At 38.0% G+C, this 20,112-nt stretch overlaps 1 protein-coding gene across 2 annotated transcripts in view; it reads left to right on the forward strand.

Annotated features, from left to right (window-relative positions):
• The window catches only part of DLD (dihydrolipoamide dehydrogenase), a 39,632-nt gene that overhangs the window by 8,094 nt on the left and 11,426 nt on the right, over positions 1 to 20,112 (forward strand). For both annotated transcript variants that reach the window (XM_032402392.1, XM_032402393.1), the window contains exons 3-8: positions 9,633 to 9,712; positions 10,202 to 10,270; positions 10,831 to 10,900; positions 12,294 to 12,394; positions 12,759 to 12,902; positions 13,309 to 13,410. In XM_032402392.1, coding sequence (XP_032258283.1) covers positions 9,633 to 9,712; positions 10,202 to 10,270; positions 10,831 to 10,900; positions 12,294 to 12,394; positions 12,759 to 12,902; positions 13,309 to 13,410 — 566 coding nt within the window. The remainder of the gene's footprint in view (positions 1 to 9,632; positions 9,713 to 10,201; positions 10,271 to 10,830; positions 10,901 to 12,293; positions 12,395 to 12,758; positions 12,903 to 13,308; positions 13,411 to 20,112) is intronic.

Genomic DNA, 20,112 nt, shown 5'->3' on the forward strand with positions numbered 1-20,112 from the left:
TTTGGATACTAGCCCTTTATCTGATACGTCATTTGCAAATATCTTCTCCCATTCTGTCGGTTGTCTTTTGGTTTTGTTGACTGTTTCCTTTGCTGTGCAAAAGCTTTTTATCTTGATGAAGTCCCAATAGTTCATTTTTGCCCTTGCTTCCCTTGCCTTTGGCAATGTTTCTAGGAAGAAGTTGCTGCGTCTGAGGTCGAAGAGGTTGCTGCCTGTGTTCTCCTTTAGGATTTGATGGACTCCTGTCTCACATTCAGGTCTTTCAACCATTTGGAGTCCATTTTGTATGTGGTGTAAGGAAATGGTCCAGTTTCATTCTTCTGCATGTGGCTGTCCAATTTTCCCAACACCATTTGTTGAAGAGACTGTCTTTTTTCCATTGGACATTCTTTCCTGCTTTGTCGAAGATTAGTTGACCATAGAGTTGAGGGTCCATTTCTGGGCTCTCTGTTCTGTTCCATTGATCGATGTGTCTGTTTTTGTGCCAGTACCATACTGTCTTGATGATGACAGCTTTGTAATAGAGCTGGAAGTCCGGAATTGTCATGCTGCCAGCTTTGCTTTTCTTTTTTAACATTCCTCTGGCTATTCAGGGTCTTTTCTGGTTCCATACAAATTTTAGAATTATTTGTTCCATTTCTTTGAAAAAAGTGGATGGTATTTTGATAGGGATTGCATTAAATGTGTAGATTGCTCTAGGTAGTATTGACATCTTCACAATATTTGTTCTTCCAGTCCATGAGCATGGAACGTTTTTCCATTTCTTTGTGTCTTCCTCAATTTCTTTCATGAGTATTTTATAGTTTTCTGAGTACAGATTCTTTGCCTCTTTGGTTAGATTTATTCCTAGGTATCTTATGGTTTTGGGTGCAATTGTAAATGGGATCGACTCCTTAATTTCCCTTTCTTCTGTCTTGTTGTTGGTGTGTAGGAATGCCCCTGATTTCTGTGCATTGATTTTATATCCTGCCACTTTACTGAATTCCTGTATGAGTTCTAGCAGTTTTGGGGTGGAGTCTTTTGGGTTTTCCACATAAAGTATCATATCATCTACAAAGAGTGAGAGTTTGACTTCTTCTTTGCCGATTTGGATGCCTTTTATTTCTTTTTGTTGTCTGATTCTGTGGCTAGGACTTCTAATACTATGTTGAATAGCAGTGGTGATAGTGGACATCCCTGCCGTTTCCCTGACCTTAGGGGGAAGGCTCTCAGTTTTTCCCCATTGAGAATGATATTCGCTGTGGGCTTTTCATAGATGGCTTTTATGATATTGAGGTATGTACCCTCTATCCCTATACCCTGAAGAGTTTTGATCAAGAAAGGATGCTGTACTTTGTCAAATGCTTCTTCTGCATCTATTGAGAGGATCATATGGTTCTTGTTCTTTCTTTTGTTAATGTATTGTATCACGCTGGTGGATTTGCAGATGTTGAACCAACCTTGCAGCCCAGGGATAAATCCCACTTGGTCGTGGTGAATAATCCTTTTAATGTACTGTTGGATCCTACTGGCTAGTATTTTGGTGAGAATTTTTGCATCCATGTTCATCAAGGATATTGGTCTGTAATTCTCCTTTTTGATGGGGTCTTTGTCTGGTTTTGGGATCAAGGTAATGGTGGCCTCATAAAACGAGTTTGGAAGTTTTCCTTCCATTTCTATTTTTTGGAACAGTTTCAGAAGAATAGGTATTAATTCTTCTTGAAATCTTTGGTAGAATTCCCCTGGGAAGTCATCTGGCCCTGGGCTTTTGTTTGTTGGGAGATTTTTGATTACCACTTCAGTTTCCTTAGTGGTTATAGGTCTGTTCAGGTTTTTCTTTCTTTCTGGTTCAGTTTTGGTAGTTGATACATCTCTAGGAATGCATCCATTTCTTCCAGCTTATCTAATTTGCTGGCATATAGTTGCTCATAATATGTTCTTACAATTGTTTGTATTTTTTTGGGGTTGGTTGTGATCTCTCCTCTTTCATTCATGACTTTATTTGGGTCATTTCTCTTTTCTTTTTGGTAAGTCTGGCCAGGGGTTTATCAGTCTTGTTAATTCTTTCAGAGAACCAGCTCCTAGTTTCGTTGACCTGTTCTAGTGTTTTTTGGTTTCTATTTCATTGATTTCTGCTCTGATCTTTATTATTTCTCTTCTCCTGCTGGGTTTAGGCTTTATTTGCTGTTCTCTCTCCAGCTCCTTTAGGTGTAGGGTTAGGTTGTGTATTTGAGACCTTTCTTGTTTCTTGAGAAAGTCTTGTATTGCTATATAGTTTCCTCTTAGGACTGCCTTTGCTTCATCCCAAAGATTTTGAACAGTTGTATTTTCATTTTCATTTGTTTCCATGAATTTTTTTTATTCTTCTTTAATTTCCTGGTTGACCCATTCATTCTTTATTAGGATGCTCTTTAGCCTCCATGTATTTGAGTTCTTTCCGACTTTCCTCTTGTGATTGAGTTCTAGTTTCAAAGCATTGTGGTCTGAAAATATGCAGGGAATGATCCCAATCTTTTGGTACCAGTTGAGACCTGATTTGTGACCTAGGATGTGATCTATTCTGGAGAATGTTCCATGGGCATTCTAGAGAAGAATGTGTATTCTGTTGCTTTGGGATGGAATGATCTGAATATATCTGTGAAGTCCATTTGGTCCATTGTGTCATTTAAAGTCTTTATTTCCTTGTTGATCGTTTGCTTAAATGATCTGTCCATTTCAGTGAGGGGGGTGTTAAAGTCCCCCATTATTACTGTATTGTTGTCGATGTGTTTCTTTGATTTTGTTATTAATTGGCTTATGTAATTGGCTGCTCTCATGTTAAGGGCATAGATATTTACAATTGTTAGATCTTCTTGTTGGATAGACCTTTTAAGTAGGATATAGGGTCCTTCCTCATCTCTTATTATAGTCTTTGGTTTAAAATCTAATTTGTCTGATATAAGGGTTGCCACCCCAGCTTTCTTTTGGTGTCCATTAGCATGGTAAATGGTTTTCCACCCCCTCACTTTCAATCTGGAGGTGTCTTTGGGTCTAAAATGAGTCTCTTGCAGACAGCATATCGATGGGTCTTGTTTTTTTATCCAATCTGATAGCCTGTGTCTTTTGATTGGGGCATTTAGCCCATTTACATTCAGGGTAACTATTGAAAGATAGGAATTTAGTGCCATTGTATTGCCTGTAAGGTGACTGTTACTGTATATTGTCTGTGTTCCTTTCTGGTCTACGTTGCTTTTAGGCTCTCTCTCTGCTTAGAGGACCCCTTTCAAGATTTCTTGTAGGGCTGGTTTCGTGTTTGCAAATTCCTTTAGTTTTTGTTTGTCCTGGAAGCTTTTTCTCTCTCCTTCTATTTTCAATGACAGCCTAGCTGGATATAGTATTCTTGGCTGCATGTTTTTCTCATTTAGTGCTCTGAATATATCCTGCCAGTCCTTTCTGGCCTGCCAGGTCTCTGTGGATAGGTCTGTTGCCAATCTAATGTTTCTACCATTGTAGGTTACATATCTGTTCTCCCCAGCTGCTTTCAGGATTTTCTCTTTGTCTCTGAGACTGTAAGTTTTACTATTAGATGTCAGGATGTTGACCTATTTTTATTGCTTTTGAGGGGGGTTCTCTGTGCCTCCTGGATTTTGATGCCTGTTTCCTTCCCCAAATTAGGGAAGTTCTCTGCTGTAATTTGCTCCAAGATACCTTCTGCCCCTCTCTCTCCTTCTTCTGGGATCCCAATTATTCTAATGTTGTTTCACTTTATGGTGGCACTTATCTCTCGAATTTGCCCCTTGTGGTCCAGTAGTTATTTCTGTTTTTCTCAGCTTATTTATTCTCCATCATTTGGTCTTCTATATAACTAATTCTTCTGCCTCATTTATCCTAGCAGTCAGAGCCTCCATTTTTGATTGCACCTCATTAATAGTCTTTTTGATTTCAACTTGGTTAGATTTTAGTTCTTTTGTTTCTCCAGAAAGGGATTCTCTAGTATCTTCTATGCTTTTTTCAAGCCCAGCTAGTATCTTTAAAATCGTCATTCTGAACTCTAGTTCCGACATCTTACTAATGTCTGTATTAGTTCCTTGGCAGTTGGTACTGCCTCTTGTTCTTTTTGTTGAGGTGATTTTTTCCATCTTGTCATTTTGTCCAGAGGAGACTAGATGAATGAGAGAACAAAATGCTAACGGTAACAACGACCCCAGAAAAATATACACTAGAGAAATCAGAAGAGAACTGAAACCAGGGGAAAAGAAAGGGAAAGAAAGAAAGAAAAAAAAAAAAGGCTAAACAAACAACAGAATATGATCAAATATGATCAGGCTGGTGCATAAATCAGTGCCACATACTGGATTTTGGGCATAGTTTGGTCTGTTAGAAGAAAGTGCCTCCCAAAATTTTAAAGAAAAACTTATATATGTACAAAAATAAGGGTAAATACAATGAAGGGATGGAATATGACTGTTAAGATGAAAGTTTATAAAAGATTTTATAAAAGGAATTGATAAGTTGGTTGAAAAAAGAAGAGGATTTAAAAAAAAAAAAGGGAGAGAATGTGATCAGGCAGGAGACTAGAACAAAGCCATACACTAGAGATTTAGGGTATATTTTGGTCTGTTAGAAGAAACTGTATCCCAAAATTTTAAAGAGAGAACAACTTATATATATATACCAAAAATAAGGTTAACTACTATGAAGGGATAGACTATGACTCTAAAAATGAAAAATAAGAAAGATTTTTTAAAAAAGGGATTGATAAGATGTTGGTTGAAAAAGGGAAAAAGAAAAATTAAAAAGAAAATTAAAAAAATTAACTTTGAAAGACTAAAGAATCATGGTAAAAAAAGCCATGAATTCTATGTGCTGTAGTCCCCTAGCACTGGAGTTCTGCCGTTCTCATTGATGGGTAAACTTGGTCTTGGCTGGCTGTTCTCGCTGATCTTCTGGGGGAGGGGCCTGTTGTCGTGGTTCCCAAATGTCTTTGCTGAGGCGGAATTGCCCCGCCCTTGCCGGGTCTGGATTAAGTAATCTGCTCGGGTTTGCTCTCGGGAGCCTTTGTTCCCTGCAAGCTTTCCGTACAGTTTTGGAGGATGAGAGTGAAAATGGCGGCCTCCCAATCTCCGCCCCGGTGGGGCCCAGAAGTCGGGCCCCGAACTCGGGGGCCCCACTCCTCAGTGAGCCCCAAAGAAAAGTAGTCAATCACTCCTGTCTCCCCGGTCTCCGGCCGCACTCCGTGCTCACCCGGCCTGTGACCCGAGCGTTTCTATCTCTGTGTAGAGTCTCCAAACCCAACAGATCCCCGCGGTGCGCTCCTGCGCCGCTCCTCCTGGGGGAGGAAGGTGAGTCTCCCCGGATCTGCCGCTTGTTGGGTCCCTGCTGGAGTTGCAGTGGCCCGACTGTGCCGCGGATCACGGTTTATGGCAACCCCGAGCTGAGAGCCCGCGCCTGGGCTCCGTCTCTGCAGCCGGCTTCCCCGCCGATACCTGGGAGCTCTGCCGCACTCAGGCACCCCCGGTCTTTCTGTGACCCCGAGGGTCCTGAGACCACACTGTCCCGCGAGGGTTCCACCCCCGCTTAGCCACTGGAGCGACTCCCTCAGTGGAGCCGACTTCTAAAGGTTCCGATTTTGTGCTCCGGGGCTCTGTCACTTGCCAGAAGCAGCCGACAGAGGCCCCCTCCCCCGCGGTCTATCCTCCCCAATATCGCCTCGAATTCACTTCTCCGCACGTCCTACGTTCCAGAAAGTGGTCACTTTTCTGTTCAGAGAGTTGCTTCTATTCTTTTCTTGGATCTCCTGTTGAGTTTGTAGGTGTTCAGAATGGTTTGATCCCTATCTAGCTGAATTCCTGGGACTAGACGAAATTTAGGTCTCCTACTCCTCCGCCATCTTGCTCCTCCAAAGATACCTCTTTTCTTAATCCTTTTTTTATTTTTTAAAAGTAAGCTTGATATATCTGCATTTTGACACGTCCCTGTTTTCCCTAACTATAATGTCAGGTTATTGAAGGCAGTGATTTCCACAAAAGGTAGGTATTCACAAATATTTGTTATTTTCATTATGATAATGAAGGAGCTTCTTGTCATTTTAGTTGGAGTTCCGGATTGCCCTGGAGATTATGGGATCATCTGAGTGTTTTTGATGGCATTAGAGCAGAAAGGTATTGGAGCAAAGGCTTCTGAATATAAGGAACCCGCTTTGAAACCTGGCTACATCCTTTACTAGTTGGGCAGCCTAATGCAGGTTATTTAGTTACTCTTAGCCTTATTTTCTCCCTGTCAAATGGAGGTTTAATAATTGTGTCATAGAGACATAAGGAGGCTTAAATAAGACAACATGAAACATTTAGCTCACTGTCTGGTACAGAGTAAATTACCCATATGGTAGCTATTATCTCAGACTGACTTGTTAGTATACATCTTGCAATTTGTTGATGACTGTAATTGATTTGTAACTTGACACCTTGATTTCAGTGGTAGCCTTGATACCATGGTATGCTTATTTTCCTCACAATGTTATAGTAAGTAACATTTGTAGAATACCTTTTCCTGCTTTTTCTCCTTTAGTTCATTTCATGGCATTAACTGCCATGTCTGTTGAAGTCAATCACCCCTAATTGGACCCCAGCATTTTTTTAAAGTATCGACCTGTTAGCTTTCTCCGCATGGTTCACTGCCTCCTAAAATGCAGATTGCTATCCAAATGTCTTCTGCCATATTTCTAACTTAGTCATCTTTCTCTCATGATACCAGTTTATGTATCCTGTTCAGTTTTTCTTTTTCACTCTGAAAGGCTAATGCTAATTTTGTAAAATTTTCCATCAAGTATTCTTTGATCTGTTTCATTGAACAATTTGTCTGCATCCTGATTTTCACTTGCATGCAGCTTTTGGTACAGGTGAGAGCCAACTGGTTGGTTTTTCCAACATTTTATTGTGAAAAATTGCAAACATTTAGAAGACTTCTAAGAATTTTACAGTGAACACTCATAGATTCTTCCACTAACATTTTATTGTACTTGAGTTATCACAGATCTGTTCATCCGTGTATCCATCAGTCCACCTTTTTTGATACATTTCCAAGTATATTGGAGATATCCCCTAAGTGCTGGTTTGCTTTTGAATGTTTATCACAGAATCAAACCCTCCTATATTCTCAGCTGATCGATCTTTAGATAAAGACTTTACTTTTTTCCCTTCTTTTTTTGTGCTCCGTAGCACGTTAGTGGTGTTCTTATGGAATGGTACATCTAATATCTGCAGTGAGAGGTGAATAGTTCTGAATTTCTGCTATTTTGTATAGTTAAGGAAAAAAAATTTAGGATCACATTGGGAAATGAAACTCAACATTTTTGGCTTTTCTGTATTTAAATTTACTCAATAAACATATATTTTAATCAGAAAAGATGTTAAAAATTCAACAAAAAAAATTGTGTAACTTGTGTTTCATTACTGTGCATTGAAAATTAGAACCCAAATTTAGGCCATCATTTGGTTCAAAACTTGAAAATAGATATACACTTTATTATATGCTTAATTCTGAACATGAATCAGGGAACCAAGCAGTGTAGCCAAAGAGCACAAATGATCAGTGAAAATTGAAGCAATACTTTTTTCATGTATTGGACCAGCTATATTTTTTTTTTCATGTACTGAGTAATCCTAATTATTATGTGATATAACCAAAGAGAATCACTCCTTTTATTTATTCAGGAGGAAGAATTCTTAGATTTTGTCGGTTGGATAACTTCTTATTAGGTAACTTCCTACGCTGAGGTTCTGTGATTCTTTACAGGCCAGCAAAGATTTTTTCATGATACTAGCACTCCCATCCCCTGGGGGATGGGTGCTCTGTTGGGGGGGGGGGGTGACCAGAAATTAAAATTGCCATCTTCATAGGTCATAATATAGCTACCATATGGCAAATACTTATGTATGTTCAGGTACTATGGTAAGCTATTTATATATGCTATTTTATTCTGTATTACCACCCTATGAAGGAGGGTTTTATTGTGGTCTTTATTTTGCAGATAGGGCAACTGAAAGTAAAATTGGTTAAACTACTCTCCTCAGGTCAGATAGCTAGTAATTGTAACACCTGATTATTGCTCTCAGGGTTTTAGTTTACAGCAGTTTAAATTTGAGAATAGAATACTGTTGAATAATGGAATGACCACTGGAAGTAAAGACAAAAGCTTAATTTTGTCTCTGCCACTCACTTGCTAGGTGACCTTGGACAAGTTAATTGGCCTCTCTGAACCTAGGTGTCTAATCTGTGAAATGTCAGTTAGAAGGCATTCCTCCTCCTAGGAAGTTCCACAGGATAATAAATGTGAAAATGCATTATAGACTGCTAAATGCTTGGGGTTGTAAGGACAGTGGAGGGGGAGGAGATGGAAGGGAGACTGTCTCCTAACTCTTAAGGCTTTATTTGAAGTTGGCTCGAGAACAATGGGAATAATTGGACTTTTCCATTTATGTTATAATTATTACACTACATAATTATTACATTCCTAAGGTTGCTGATTCAAAATTCAGTTTAAATTTTGTATCTTTATATGGTGAATGTCCAGAATAGTTCATTTACTGTTCTGGTTAGCCTGTTATCATAAACTATACAAAATTTATCAGGATTCAAATAAAGTTCAAAACATGTTTACCATCTATTACAGGGAAGCTGATTTTTCTCTCTGTATCTCAGAAGTACCTGAAAGGGGTTTGTAATCAGTCTTAAATTTATTGGCAGTACTAAGGTATTGTACAGATAATTGTCTTACTTAATCCTAACATTAAGTAAATCATTTAAGGCAATGTTATTGTTCCTTTATGACAGAAAAATTAAGTCTTTTGGTCATACAACTAATAAATGGCAGAGCTGAGATTTGAAGCCAAGTATGTCAGATTCCAAAGCTCTTTCCTGGGGCACCTGGGTAGCTCAGTTGGTTAAGCGTCTGCCTTTGGCTCAGGTCATGATCCCAGGGTCCTGGGATTGAGCTTCAGCATTGGGCTCCCTGCTCAGCACAGAACCTGCTTCTCCCTCTCCAGCTCCCCCTGCTTGTGTTCTCTCTATGCACTCTGTCTGTCTCTCAAATAAATAAAATTAAAAACAAAAAACAAAGCTCTTTCCCTCATACAGATAATGTCTTTCAGTGTCACTAAAAACCTGTCTTGTTATTTTTAAGTAAAACAGTGTGGAATTTAGGAAGGTCAGTGGATACAGTGGATATAGAACTCAGATGTCGGGCACCTGGGTGGCTTAGTCTATTGAGGGTCCGACTCTTGGTTTCGGCTCAGGTCATGGTTGTGGGATCTGATCCCTGCATCAGGCTCTGCACTCGGCAGCGAGTCTGCTGAAGATTCTCGCTCCCTCTGCCCCTCCCCCTACTTGCATGCACGTGTGTGTGCACTCTCAAATAAATCTTAGAAAAAGAAGAACTGAGTTGTATTTCCATATGCCTTAATGAACAAATAGAAAATGAAATTTAAAAATCTGTGCCATTTTCATTTATGTCAAAGAACGTCAGGTGCCTAGGAATGCAATAGTACTGTGTAGAAAATGCTGGTTATTTTGTACTTTCTTGGAGGTTTAAAATACCAGATTTTTTGTTTTTTTTTTAATACACTGTTTTTGGTCAGTATTAAGCAATTTATTATATCAAATTGCTTTTATTGTAGTCGATGCTGATGTAACAGTGATAGGTTCTGGTCCCGGAGGATATGTCGCTGCTATCAAAGCTGCCCAGTTGGGCTTCAAGGTAAGGTTTAGACCAAACTAGGTGTTGATATAATTTTATTTGGGAAGAGTTGATCATATTCACAAAATACTTCGCACATTAATGGTAATAGTAAATTTTTGGTTATTCTATAAATTGTATTTAGGCTGAGACGAATGAAGAATGTTATTCAGTTGCGGTGCTCTCGTGAAATAGTGAAGTCCATTATTCCCTCCTTCCCCCAATACTTTGTACATTTGGCTTCTAATTCCACTTTGGAAGCTACAGTAATAGGACTATGAGCGTGTATTTGATAATGTTAAACAAACAAAAATGTCTCTGAGCATAATTCACTTCTGAGTTAGCCTGCATTTAGCATTATTTCTGAAATGATACATTTTAAAGGACTCTCTATTTCATTCTCAGAAACACAGCTTCAGTAACTTGTTCTGTAGAAGAATTAAGACAGATGTGGGAATTTTAGTGAACTGAGACATATATCCAGTTAAATGATGTTTTCTTTGGTTGTAGACAGTCTGCGTTGAGAAAAATGAAACGCTTGGGGGAACGTGCTTGAATGTTGGTTGCATTCCTTCTAAGGTGAGCATGTGTTTTGTACAGTGCCGTGGTGTTTTTCATTAGCCACTGATTAGAAGGATGTGTTAGGACTAGAACATGAGGCTAGTAGAGTTATTAGCTATGGTTGATTAAAAACATGTTTTCCTTGGTAAAGCTTAAACAGTGCTGTACCAGTCTGCCATACATTCCTGAAATTGCTTCTTAGAATACCCAGCCTTTCCATTCAAACAGGCTCTGATGTTCCATTTTTTTTTCTTCTGCTTTCCTTTACCAGTGAAACAGATAACAGGTAGTAAATTCTTCCCTTAGGTGTTTTATGTATGTAGACATGACTGCCTTTTTCACCTGCCACCCTGAAGAGTATACTTACTCCTTTGATTTTAAAGAAAGTAAAGGTGTTTTGTTTTTCATTCCTGCTGGTTGAACGTTTTTTATGTCATTATTATTTGGCTCAGGTTAATAAGAACAGAAACTGAATTGTTGTAGTCCTTTGTATTATTCCATGTAGAGAATGTCATTTCTTAAGTGCTTTTTGATTGTATATAGTCTTATTATCAACATTGATCATTTTATCTATTTAGGCTTTATTAAATAACTCTCATTATTACCATATGGCCCATGGAAAAGATTTTGCATCTAGGGGAATTGAAAGTAAGTATACTTTTCATATTTAGCAGTTTACCAGCCATGTTTGACTTGACTCTTTTGGCTACAGCCTTATGTATGTCTGTCTGAGTGTGTAACATATATTTTATTGAGGAAAGAGTAAAAGAAGATCTTAAAAATGTAGAGAGATTTACTTAAGAGGGCTTAAATCCAGATTTTTACTATGACATCTTCTGTTCCTTTGACAACTTTGGTGTGAAGTCTGCTGCTGTATGTGTGTGAAGAGTCAGTTTTAATTTCCCTGAAACCTGGAGATATTAGGGTGGGGAGCTGACCCTGGATTCCTGAGTGCTATGGGCAGAGAAGGAAGGAAGGTTAGTAGGTAGGTAGGTTGGTCTACCTAAGTTGGTAGGGGGAAGAACAAAGAAGGGGTGGGGTGCAGCACAGTGTAAAAGGAGGACATTCCATTTTAATTTTGTATATCTTGTCTCCTACCATTCTTTCTGGGCGGTTTTCATTTCATCCTTTCTCAGTAATTGTTGACAGATACATCCAGAAGGGTTGGGGTTCTAGGGAGAGCTTAAACATACCAGAGGGCGGGGAGGGGTAATAGTTTTTCCTTCATTTGTTTGTAGCAGTAGGCTTCTGAAAGAATGGGCTGTAGTAGGCAGTCCAGTGGGTATAGATGTGAACATTAAAGCAAAGAGATCAAAGTAGATGAAAGGTAGAGTGAACGCGTACTTTCCTTACTCAGGAAAGAAGAGACGGGGTTAGTCAAGAGAACCTGCATGGTAGGCAAAGCTTCCTATTGTAGCCCTTTGGCCCCAGGTCAATCCAATCTCTCAGGGTCTCTGTTTCCTCATCTCTGAGATATGTGTTGCTTGCATGAGCTGATTGCTGAGATATCCCTTTTCTGAAGTTGTGTTGAGTCTTATTATACTGTTGCTTCAGAGTTCTGAGTTAAATGAGTGATTAAATCCAGTTTATTAAATTCTTTTATATTAAGTTTTTATATTTAAAGTTTTCAGATGATTATTTTTGTTAGTTTTTGTTTCATGAAACAGTGTTCTTTTTACTTAAAATTTCAGGTGATGTTTTACTTTGCCATTTCTATTTAAATCTCATCCAGACCTATCATCATAAGGTGTTTGGAGAATATGTTGCCACAGTGGGATATAATGTCTATTTTGGACTGAATTTTTCCCAAAGGTGGACTTTTTACAGTGTTTGAAAGGTTCTATTTATTGAGGTATGATGCTGTTGGCCTTTTTGCCAACTACGATTATTGTATCAGTTACTATACTTAGAAGTTTTAATACTGCCTTTTATACAGTTCTGTAAGCATTAGGCTGAAATTTTCCAGACCTTGATTAGTGAAGAATAGCCTCTTGCTTCAAGAATTTAGCTAAGGACTAAAGATTTCTTTAACAAACCACAGTGTCTGAAGTTCGCTTGAATTTGGAGAAGATGATGGAGCAGAAGAGTACAGCAGTAAAAGCTTTAACTGGTGGAATTGCCCACTTATTCAAACAGAATAAGGTCAGTGATTTAACGTGCAGACGTCTGCTTTATTTTACATACACATTAAACATTATGCTGATAGAGCGATTCTGTTAGAACTTGGCTGCTGGGGTTTTTTTGTTTTGTTTTGGTTTTGGGTTTTGTTTGTTGTTGTTGTTTTTTTTCTGGGGGTATTTATTTAATTAAAAATTGTATGCTAACCTGAAATAGATTTCTCTGACATATAGAACTTTTTGCTGCTCCATGCGTAGCCTTACTAAGTAAGGAAGCATTTTGATTGGATGTGTTATTTAATAGAGTACTTTTTTCCTATTAATCATGTTTTTTTAAATCATGAAAATCATTTTAAACTTTGTAAATCTATAAACATTATTTTATAAAGGTTGTCCACGTAAATGGTTATGGAAAGATAACTGGCAAAAATCAGGTCACTGCTACGAAAGCTGATGGCAGCACTCAAGTTATTGATACAAAGAACATTCTTATAGCTACAGGCTCAGAAGTTACTCCTTTTCCTGGAATCACGGTATGCTTTTTACAACTGGTACAATCTCCCTTCAGAAAGACATTTTATAAACTACTTTATTCATGCTATTTATGAACTTTGAGAAATTTCTAACTGAAATACTATATGTTGACAGTCATTCAGCTTTGGGAAGCTGACTGTCTTTATTCTGCAGTGATTTTGACCAGAAATAGAACACTTCATATTAAGATGGACTTGAATTCATGATGAAGTTAAAACTGACCATTTTGTTTTAAATGGTGGAAGTTTTAAGTGAGCATTTTTAATGGGATTTGATAAAATTGAGTGTATGGATAGAAGTCATAGATACCTCAAAACAAATAAATGTCTTAGTATTTTTTGTGAGGTCAGTTTATAAAACGGTAGGTTTTTCCAAATAATTTTGATTTTATATATTTTATTATAGATTGATGAAGATACAATAGTGTCATCTACAGGTGCTTTATCCTTAAAAAAAGTTCCAGAAAAGATGGTTGTCATTGGTGCAGGAGTAATAGGTGTAGAATTGGTAAGTAATGCTTTTTCTTCTCTTATTGCCTTCACAGAGTTGGAAGGGACTTCGTGGTCCCCTGTTTGATTCTTTGTACAGCCTTGCAAGCAGAGCAACATGGAATTTTGCTTAAACACTTGAGTCATAAAGAGTTTTCAAGACAATTTATTTATGTAATCATTGGTCATTAGGACATTCTCTTTTATTTTGAAATCTGCTTCCCTGTATCTGCCACCTTTCTGGTTCCCTAGAACTGAATTGATTTTTTAAAAGTCTGACAGCCCTTCAGATACTCAAATCTGACGGCCTGTCAGTCCTTCAGAAGATAGTTCTCATTCTGAACAAACTGCATTTTAGATAAAACTTCTGTGGCTCTTCCCTCTCTCTCCATCCTCATCTTGATCCCTGTTCTGTTTTGTCAGACTGCTTGTAACTCTCTGACTACCTTGCCATTTTATGCTTTCTGCCTACCTTGTTCTCCTTTCCTGTCCATCAGGCGACTTTCCTGTATTACCAGTGACCTCTCCATTTTTTTTTTTTTTCAAAAAAGATTTTATTTATTTATTTATTTGCGAGAGAGAAAGAGAGAGCAGTTGGGGGGATGGAGAGGGACAAGCAGACTGCACTGGGCACGGAGCCCAATGTGGGGCTCGATCTCAGAACCCTGAGATCTTGACATGAGCTGAAATCAGGAGTCACATGCCCAACCGACTGAGCCACCCAGGTGCCCTAGTCCTTAGGTCCCTCTGTGTTTTTGCTCCCTCCATTTCCTGTCTTGACTACTTTCTGATCTGCTTAGATTCCATAGTCCATCACTGTAGCTGCTCTTCTTGAGTCCCTTACCTCCTTGGCCATCATCATACCTGTTTGACAAAACTGTAGTCCTGATTAAATTTAGCTGGCTACTCTCTCTCTCTCTCTCTCTTTTTTTAAATGAAATATAGTTGACATAATAGTGTTATATTAGTTTCAGGTATACAGCATGGTGATTCCATAACTCTATATTTATGCTGTGCTCACCACAAATGTAGCTGCCATCTGTCACTATATAACACTGTTAAAATACTATTGACTATATTATTTCCTATGCTGTACCATTTATCCCCATGACTTACTCATTTTGTAACTGGAAGCCTCTACCTCCCACTCCCTTTGACCCATTTTGCCAATTCTCCCACTCCCCTCCCCTCTGGCAACCACCAGTTTATTCTGTATATTTACAGGTCTGTTTCTGCTTTTTTTGTTCAGTTGTTTGTTTTGTTTTTTTTTAGATTCCACATCTAAGTGAAATCATATGGTATTTGTTTCTGTCTGACTTACTTCACTTAGCATAATACCCTCTGTGTCCATCCATGTTGTTACAGATCGGAAAAATCCATTCTTTTTTATGGCGGAATAATATTCCATTGTGTATAAAAGTACATCTTCATCCATTTATCAGAGGACACTTGGGTTGCTTCCATATCTAGGCTATTGTGCTGCATTAAACATAGGGGTGCATATATATATCTTTTCGAATTAGTGTTTTCCTTTTCTTTGGGTAAATACTCAGCAGATTACTGGATCGTATGGTATTTTATTTTTAATTTTTTTAGGAACCTCCAAACTGTCTTCCACAGTGGCTGCACCAATTTACATTCCCATCAGCAGTGCATGAGGGTTCCTTTTTCTCCACATTTTTGCTCACACTTATTATTTCTCACTTTTCAATACCCATTCTGACAGATGTAAGGTGATACCTCATTGTGGTTTTGATTTGCATTTTCCTGATGGCTAGTAATGTTGAGCATCTTTCATGTGTCTGTTGGCCATCTGTATGTCTTTGGAAAAGTGTCTGTTCAGGTCCTCTGTCTGATTTTTAACTGGATTATTTGTATTTTTGATGTTGAGTTGTATATGTTCTTTATATATTTTGGATATTAATTCCTTATAGGATATATCATTTGTAAATTTCTTCCTCCATTCAGTAAGTTGCCTTTTTGTTTTTTCATGGTTTCCTTTGCTGTGCAAAAGCTTTTTTATCTTGGTGTAGTCCCAGTTTATTTTTGTTTTTGTTTCCTTTGAGGAGACAAATCTAGAAAAATGTTGCTAAGACTTAATGTCAGAGACATTACTAGCTATGTTTTCTACTAGGAATTTTATGGTTTCCAGTCTTACATTAGTTCTTTAGTCTATTTTGAGTTTATTTTTATGTGCAGCATAAGAAAGTGATCCGGTTTGATTCTTTGGTGTGTGGCTTTCCAGTTTTCCCAACACTATTGAAGAGATTGTCTTTTCCCCATTGCATATTCTTGCTTCCTTTATCATAGATTAATTGACCACATAAACATAGGTTTATTTCTGGGCTTTCTAGTTTGTCCCATTGATCTGTGTCTCTTCTGTGCCATTAATTTACTTTTTTGATTATTACAGTTTTGTAGTATATCTTGAAATCTGTAGTATATCTTGAGGATTATGTTACCTTAACCTTTGTTTCTATTTCTCAAGATTGTTTTGGCTATCATGGGTCTTTTTTGGTTCCACACAAATTTTAGGATTATTTGTTTTAGTTCTGTGAAAATTACTGTTGGTATTTTGATAGGGATTGCATTCAGTCTGTGGATTGCTTTGGGGAGTAAGGACATTTTAACAATATTAATTCTTCTGGTCCATAAGCACGGTATGTCTTTCATCAGTGTTTTAAAATTTTCAGAGTATAGGTCTTTTACCTCCTTGGTTAAGTTTATTCCTAGGTATTTTATTCTTTTTGGTGCAATTGTGAATGGAATTGTTTTCTGAATTTGTCTTTCTGCCACTTTGTTATTAGTGTATAGAAGTGCAACCAATTTGTGTATATTGATTTTTCTATGCTGCAACTTCACTGAATCCTTTTATCACTTCTGATAGTTTTTTGGTGGAGTCTAGGGTTTTCTTTGTGTACTGTCATGTCATCTGCAAATAGTGACGGTTTTACTTCTTATCAATTTGGATACCTTTTATTTCTTGTCTGATTTCTGTGGCTAGGATTTCCAATGCTGTGTTGAATGAAGGTGGTGAGATGGGACATCCTTGTCTTGTTCCAGTCTTAGTGGAAAAGCTCTCCGTTTTTTACCCTTGAGTATGATGTTATCTGTGGGTTTGTCATATATGACCTTTATTATGTTGAGGTATGTTCCCTCTAAACTTACTTTGTTGAGAGTTTTTATCATGAACAGATGTTGAATTTTGTCAGATGTTTTTTCTACATCTATTGAGATGATCATATGATTTTTATCCTTCATTTTGTTATTGTGGTGTATTGATTGATTTGAGGATATTGAACCATCCCCAGAATAAATCTGATTTCGTCGTGGTGTATTGTTGAATTTGGTTGCCAAGCATTTGTTTTGGGTTTTTGCATCTGTGTTCATAGGGATGTTGTCCTGTAGTTTTCTTTTTTTTTTAAGTGTCTTTGTCTGGTTTGGTTATCAGAGTAATGCTGGTCTTGTAGAATGTATTTGGAAGCTTTCCTCCTATTCTGTTTTTTTTGGAATAGTTTGATAGTTTGGATAGGCTTTAACTCTTTTTTAAATGTTCCGTAGAATTTACCTGTAACTCCATCTGGTCCTGGACTTTTGTTTGTTGGGAGATTTTTGTTTTGTTTTTGATTTTTGGAGGAAGAACAATTTATTTCATACCTCAACCTGAGAGTGTATTGCTTAGTTTCTGAAGCTTCCTTTTGATTACGGATTCAGTTTTGTTACTAGTAATTGGTCTCTTCAGGTGTTCTGTTTCTTCCTGATTTAGTTTTGGAAGATTGTACGTTTCTAGGAATTTAATGGTTTCTTCTGTGTTGTCCAATTTGTTGGCATGTAATTTTTCGTTGTAGTCTCTTATAATCCTTTGTAATTCTGTGTGTTGGTTTTTACATCTCTTTAATTTCTCATTTCATTTATTTGGGCCCTCACTTTTTTTCTTGATGAGTCTGGCTAAAGGTTTGTCAATTTCATTTATCTTTTCAAAGAAAGCTCTTAGTTTCATTGATTTTTATTATTTTTTAGTCTCATTTATTTCTGCTCTGAGTTTTTTCCTTTTTACTAACTTTGGGCTTTGCTTTTTTTTTTCTAGTTTCTTTTGTAAGGTTGGATTATTTGAGATTATTCTTGTTTTTTGGTTGTATTGCTATCAATTTCCATCTTAGAACTGCTTCCTCTTTGTGCCAAAGATTTTGGACCATTGTGTTTTAGTTTTTACTTGTCTCCATATATTTTTTTAATTTTCTTTTTGCTTTCTTTGTTGAGCCATTGGTTGGTTGTTGGTTTGTTTTTTGTTTTTTTGTTTTTTTTTAAGATTTTATTTATTTGAGAGCGAGAGAGAGAGATTGAGCACAAGCAGGGGATAGGGGCAGAGTGAAGACAGAGAAGCAGACTCCCTTCTGAGCAGGGAGTCCAACACAGGGCTCGATCCCAGGACCCTGTGATCATGACCTGAGCCAAAGGCAGACACTTAACCGACTGAGCCACCCAAGTGCCCCGAAATACTTTTTTTTTTTTTCATTTTTATTTGACAGAGAGACAGCGAGAGAGGGAACACAAGCAGGGGGAGCAAGAGAGGGAGAAGCAGGCTTCCCGCAGAGCGGGGAGCCCAATGCGGGGCTCGATCCCAGGACCCTGGGATCATGACCTGAGCTGAAGGCAGACGCTTAACGACTGAGCCACCCAGGTGCCCCGCCCCGAAATACTTTTAAATTTGGTGAGACCTGTTTTGTGGCCTAACATGTGATCTGTCCTGGAGAATGTTCCATGTGCACTTGAAAAGAATGTATTTTGTTGTTTTTGGATCAGATGTTCTATATATATCTGTTAGGTTCATCTAGTTCAGTGTCTTGTTCAAAGACACGATTTTCTTACTGATTTTCTCCATTGATGCAAGTTGGCTATACCCTACTGTTAGTGTCAGTTTCTCCCTTTATGTCTGTTAATATTTGTTTTATGTATTTAGGTCCTCCACTGTTGGGTGCATAGATATTTACAATTGTTATATCCTCTTGTTGGATTGATCCCTTTATCATTATGCAATGCCATTGTCTCTTGTTACAGTCTTTTTTTTAAATTTTTTTTTTTTAAGATTTTATTTATTTGACAGAGAGAGAGACAGCCAGAGAGGGAACACAAGCAGGGGGAGCAGGAGAGGGAGAAGCAGGCTTCCCGCAGAGCAGGGAGCCCGATGCGGGGCTCGATCCCAGGACCCTGGGATCATGACCTGAGCCAAAGGCAGCTGCCTAACGACTGAGCCACCCAGGCACCCCTATTTTTACTTTTTGAACGGGAAAAGCAATTTGATCATTTCCAGTGATTTTTGTAAGTAAAGAAATTCCTAACTATTGTACGGTCACTTCATATTTAACATTGTATGAATATTAAAAGCAAACAAATGAGAAAATGTACAGTACAATGGAAATAGCTTGTTATTCAACACATCCAGTAGATCTCAAAAACAAAGACAACACACTCAACCAGGGAGCTTAAAATATCAAATCAAAACCCAAAGAACTAGAAGGAAAAAAAAAAAATCCTTCAAAAAGACAACTGTTTCACCTTCCTAGGCCAGTGCTTTACAATGTGAGAAACACTGATACCTTCCAGCTCCTACAGGTCGTGTCTTCTACATACAGCAGTAAGAGCTCTGTGGCTGGATTTGCCAAGAAACAGTTCCATGCCCAGAACTCTGTATCAGACAGGGTCCTTTTTTTTTTAACCAAAATACTTTCTACAAAATTCCAAACCAAAAGGTACTGCTTAAGGCATCTTTTTTTTTATATAACATTTTTCTCTTCTACAGTCTATTTTAAAGTCTATTTCGTCTAATGTAAGTTTTGATACCCCGGCTTTTTTTTGGCTTCTGTTTGCATGGAATATCATTTTCCATCCTTTCCCTTTCAGTCTACAGGTGTCTTTAGGTCTGAAATGAGTCTGTTGTAGGCCGCAGATAGATGGGTCTTGTTTTTTTGTCCATTCCATCAGCCTGTATTTTTTGTTGGAGTATTTAGACTACGCTTAAAGTAATTATTGATAGCTATATACTTAGTGCCTTTTTGTTCATTGTTTCCTCATTGTTTTTGTAGTTTTTCTCTGTTCCTTTCTTTTCTTGCTCTTTTTCCTTGTGATTGATGACTTTAGTGTTATGCTTGGCTTTTTCTCTTTATTTTTTGTGTATCAGTTATAGGTTTTTTTTTGTGGCTGTCATGTGGTTCTATATAACATCCTACGTATATAGGAGTTTGTATTAAGTTGATGGTCACTTAAATTTGAACATCTAAAAGGACTTCGTTTATATTCCTCCACCTTCCATGTTTTATGTACTTGTTATTATATTTTACATTTTTTAATTGAGTCCCCTTAACTTTTTTTTTTAATTTATAATTGTACTCATTGAAGCGGGCTAGAGCTGGGGGTGCCTTGGCCTTGAGGGGGATGGTTGGAGCTAGTGTGGGCTAGGGGCCCAGGGCTCACTGAGGCGGCAGGCCATTTAGGGCACCTGGGCCCTGCTCCTGTCTGCCCTATCAAGGTGGAGAGGGAACGTCATCAGTGGCACTTGTTAGCCTCTCCAGCTCTGGAGAGATTTCCAGCAGTTTCCCCTCCATTTAGCCAATGCTGTAGGGTTAGTAAATGCGTTTTCTTCACTATATAGTCTTTTGGCTCTTTAAAGGATTGTGCTTTTTTGCTGTGCCCCAGGGTGGGCAAATCTGCTCGTGGCTCCTCA

Source organism: Phoca vitulina, unplaced genomic scaffold (assembly GCF_004348235.1).
Source record: "Phoca vitulina isolate PV1807 unplaced genomic scaffold, GSC_HSeal_1.0 scaffold4, whole genome shotgun sequence".
Lineage (NCBI taxonomy): Eukaryota > Metazoa > Chordata > Mammalia > Carnivora > Phocidae > Phoca > Phoca vitulina.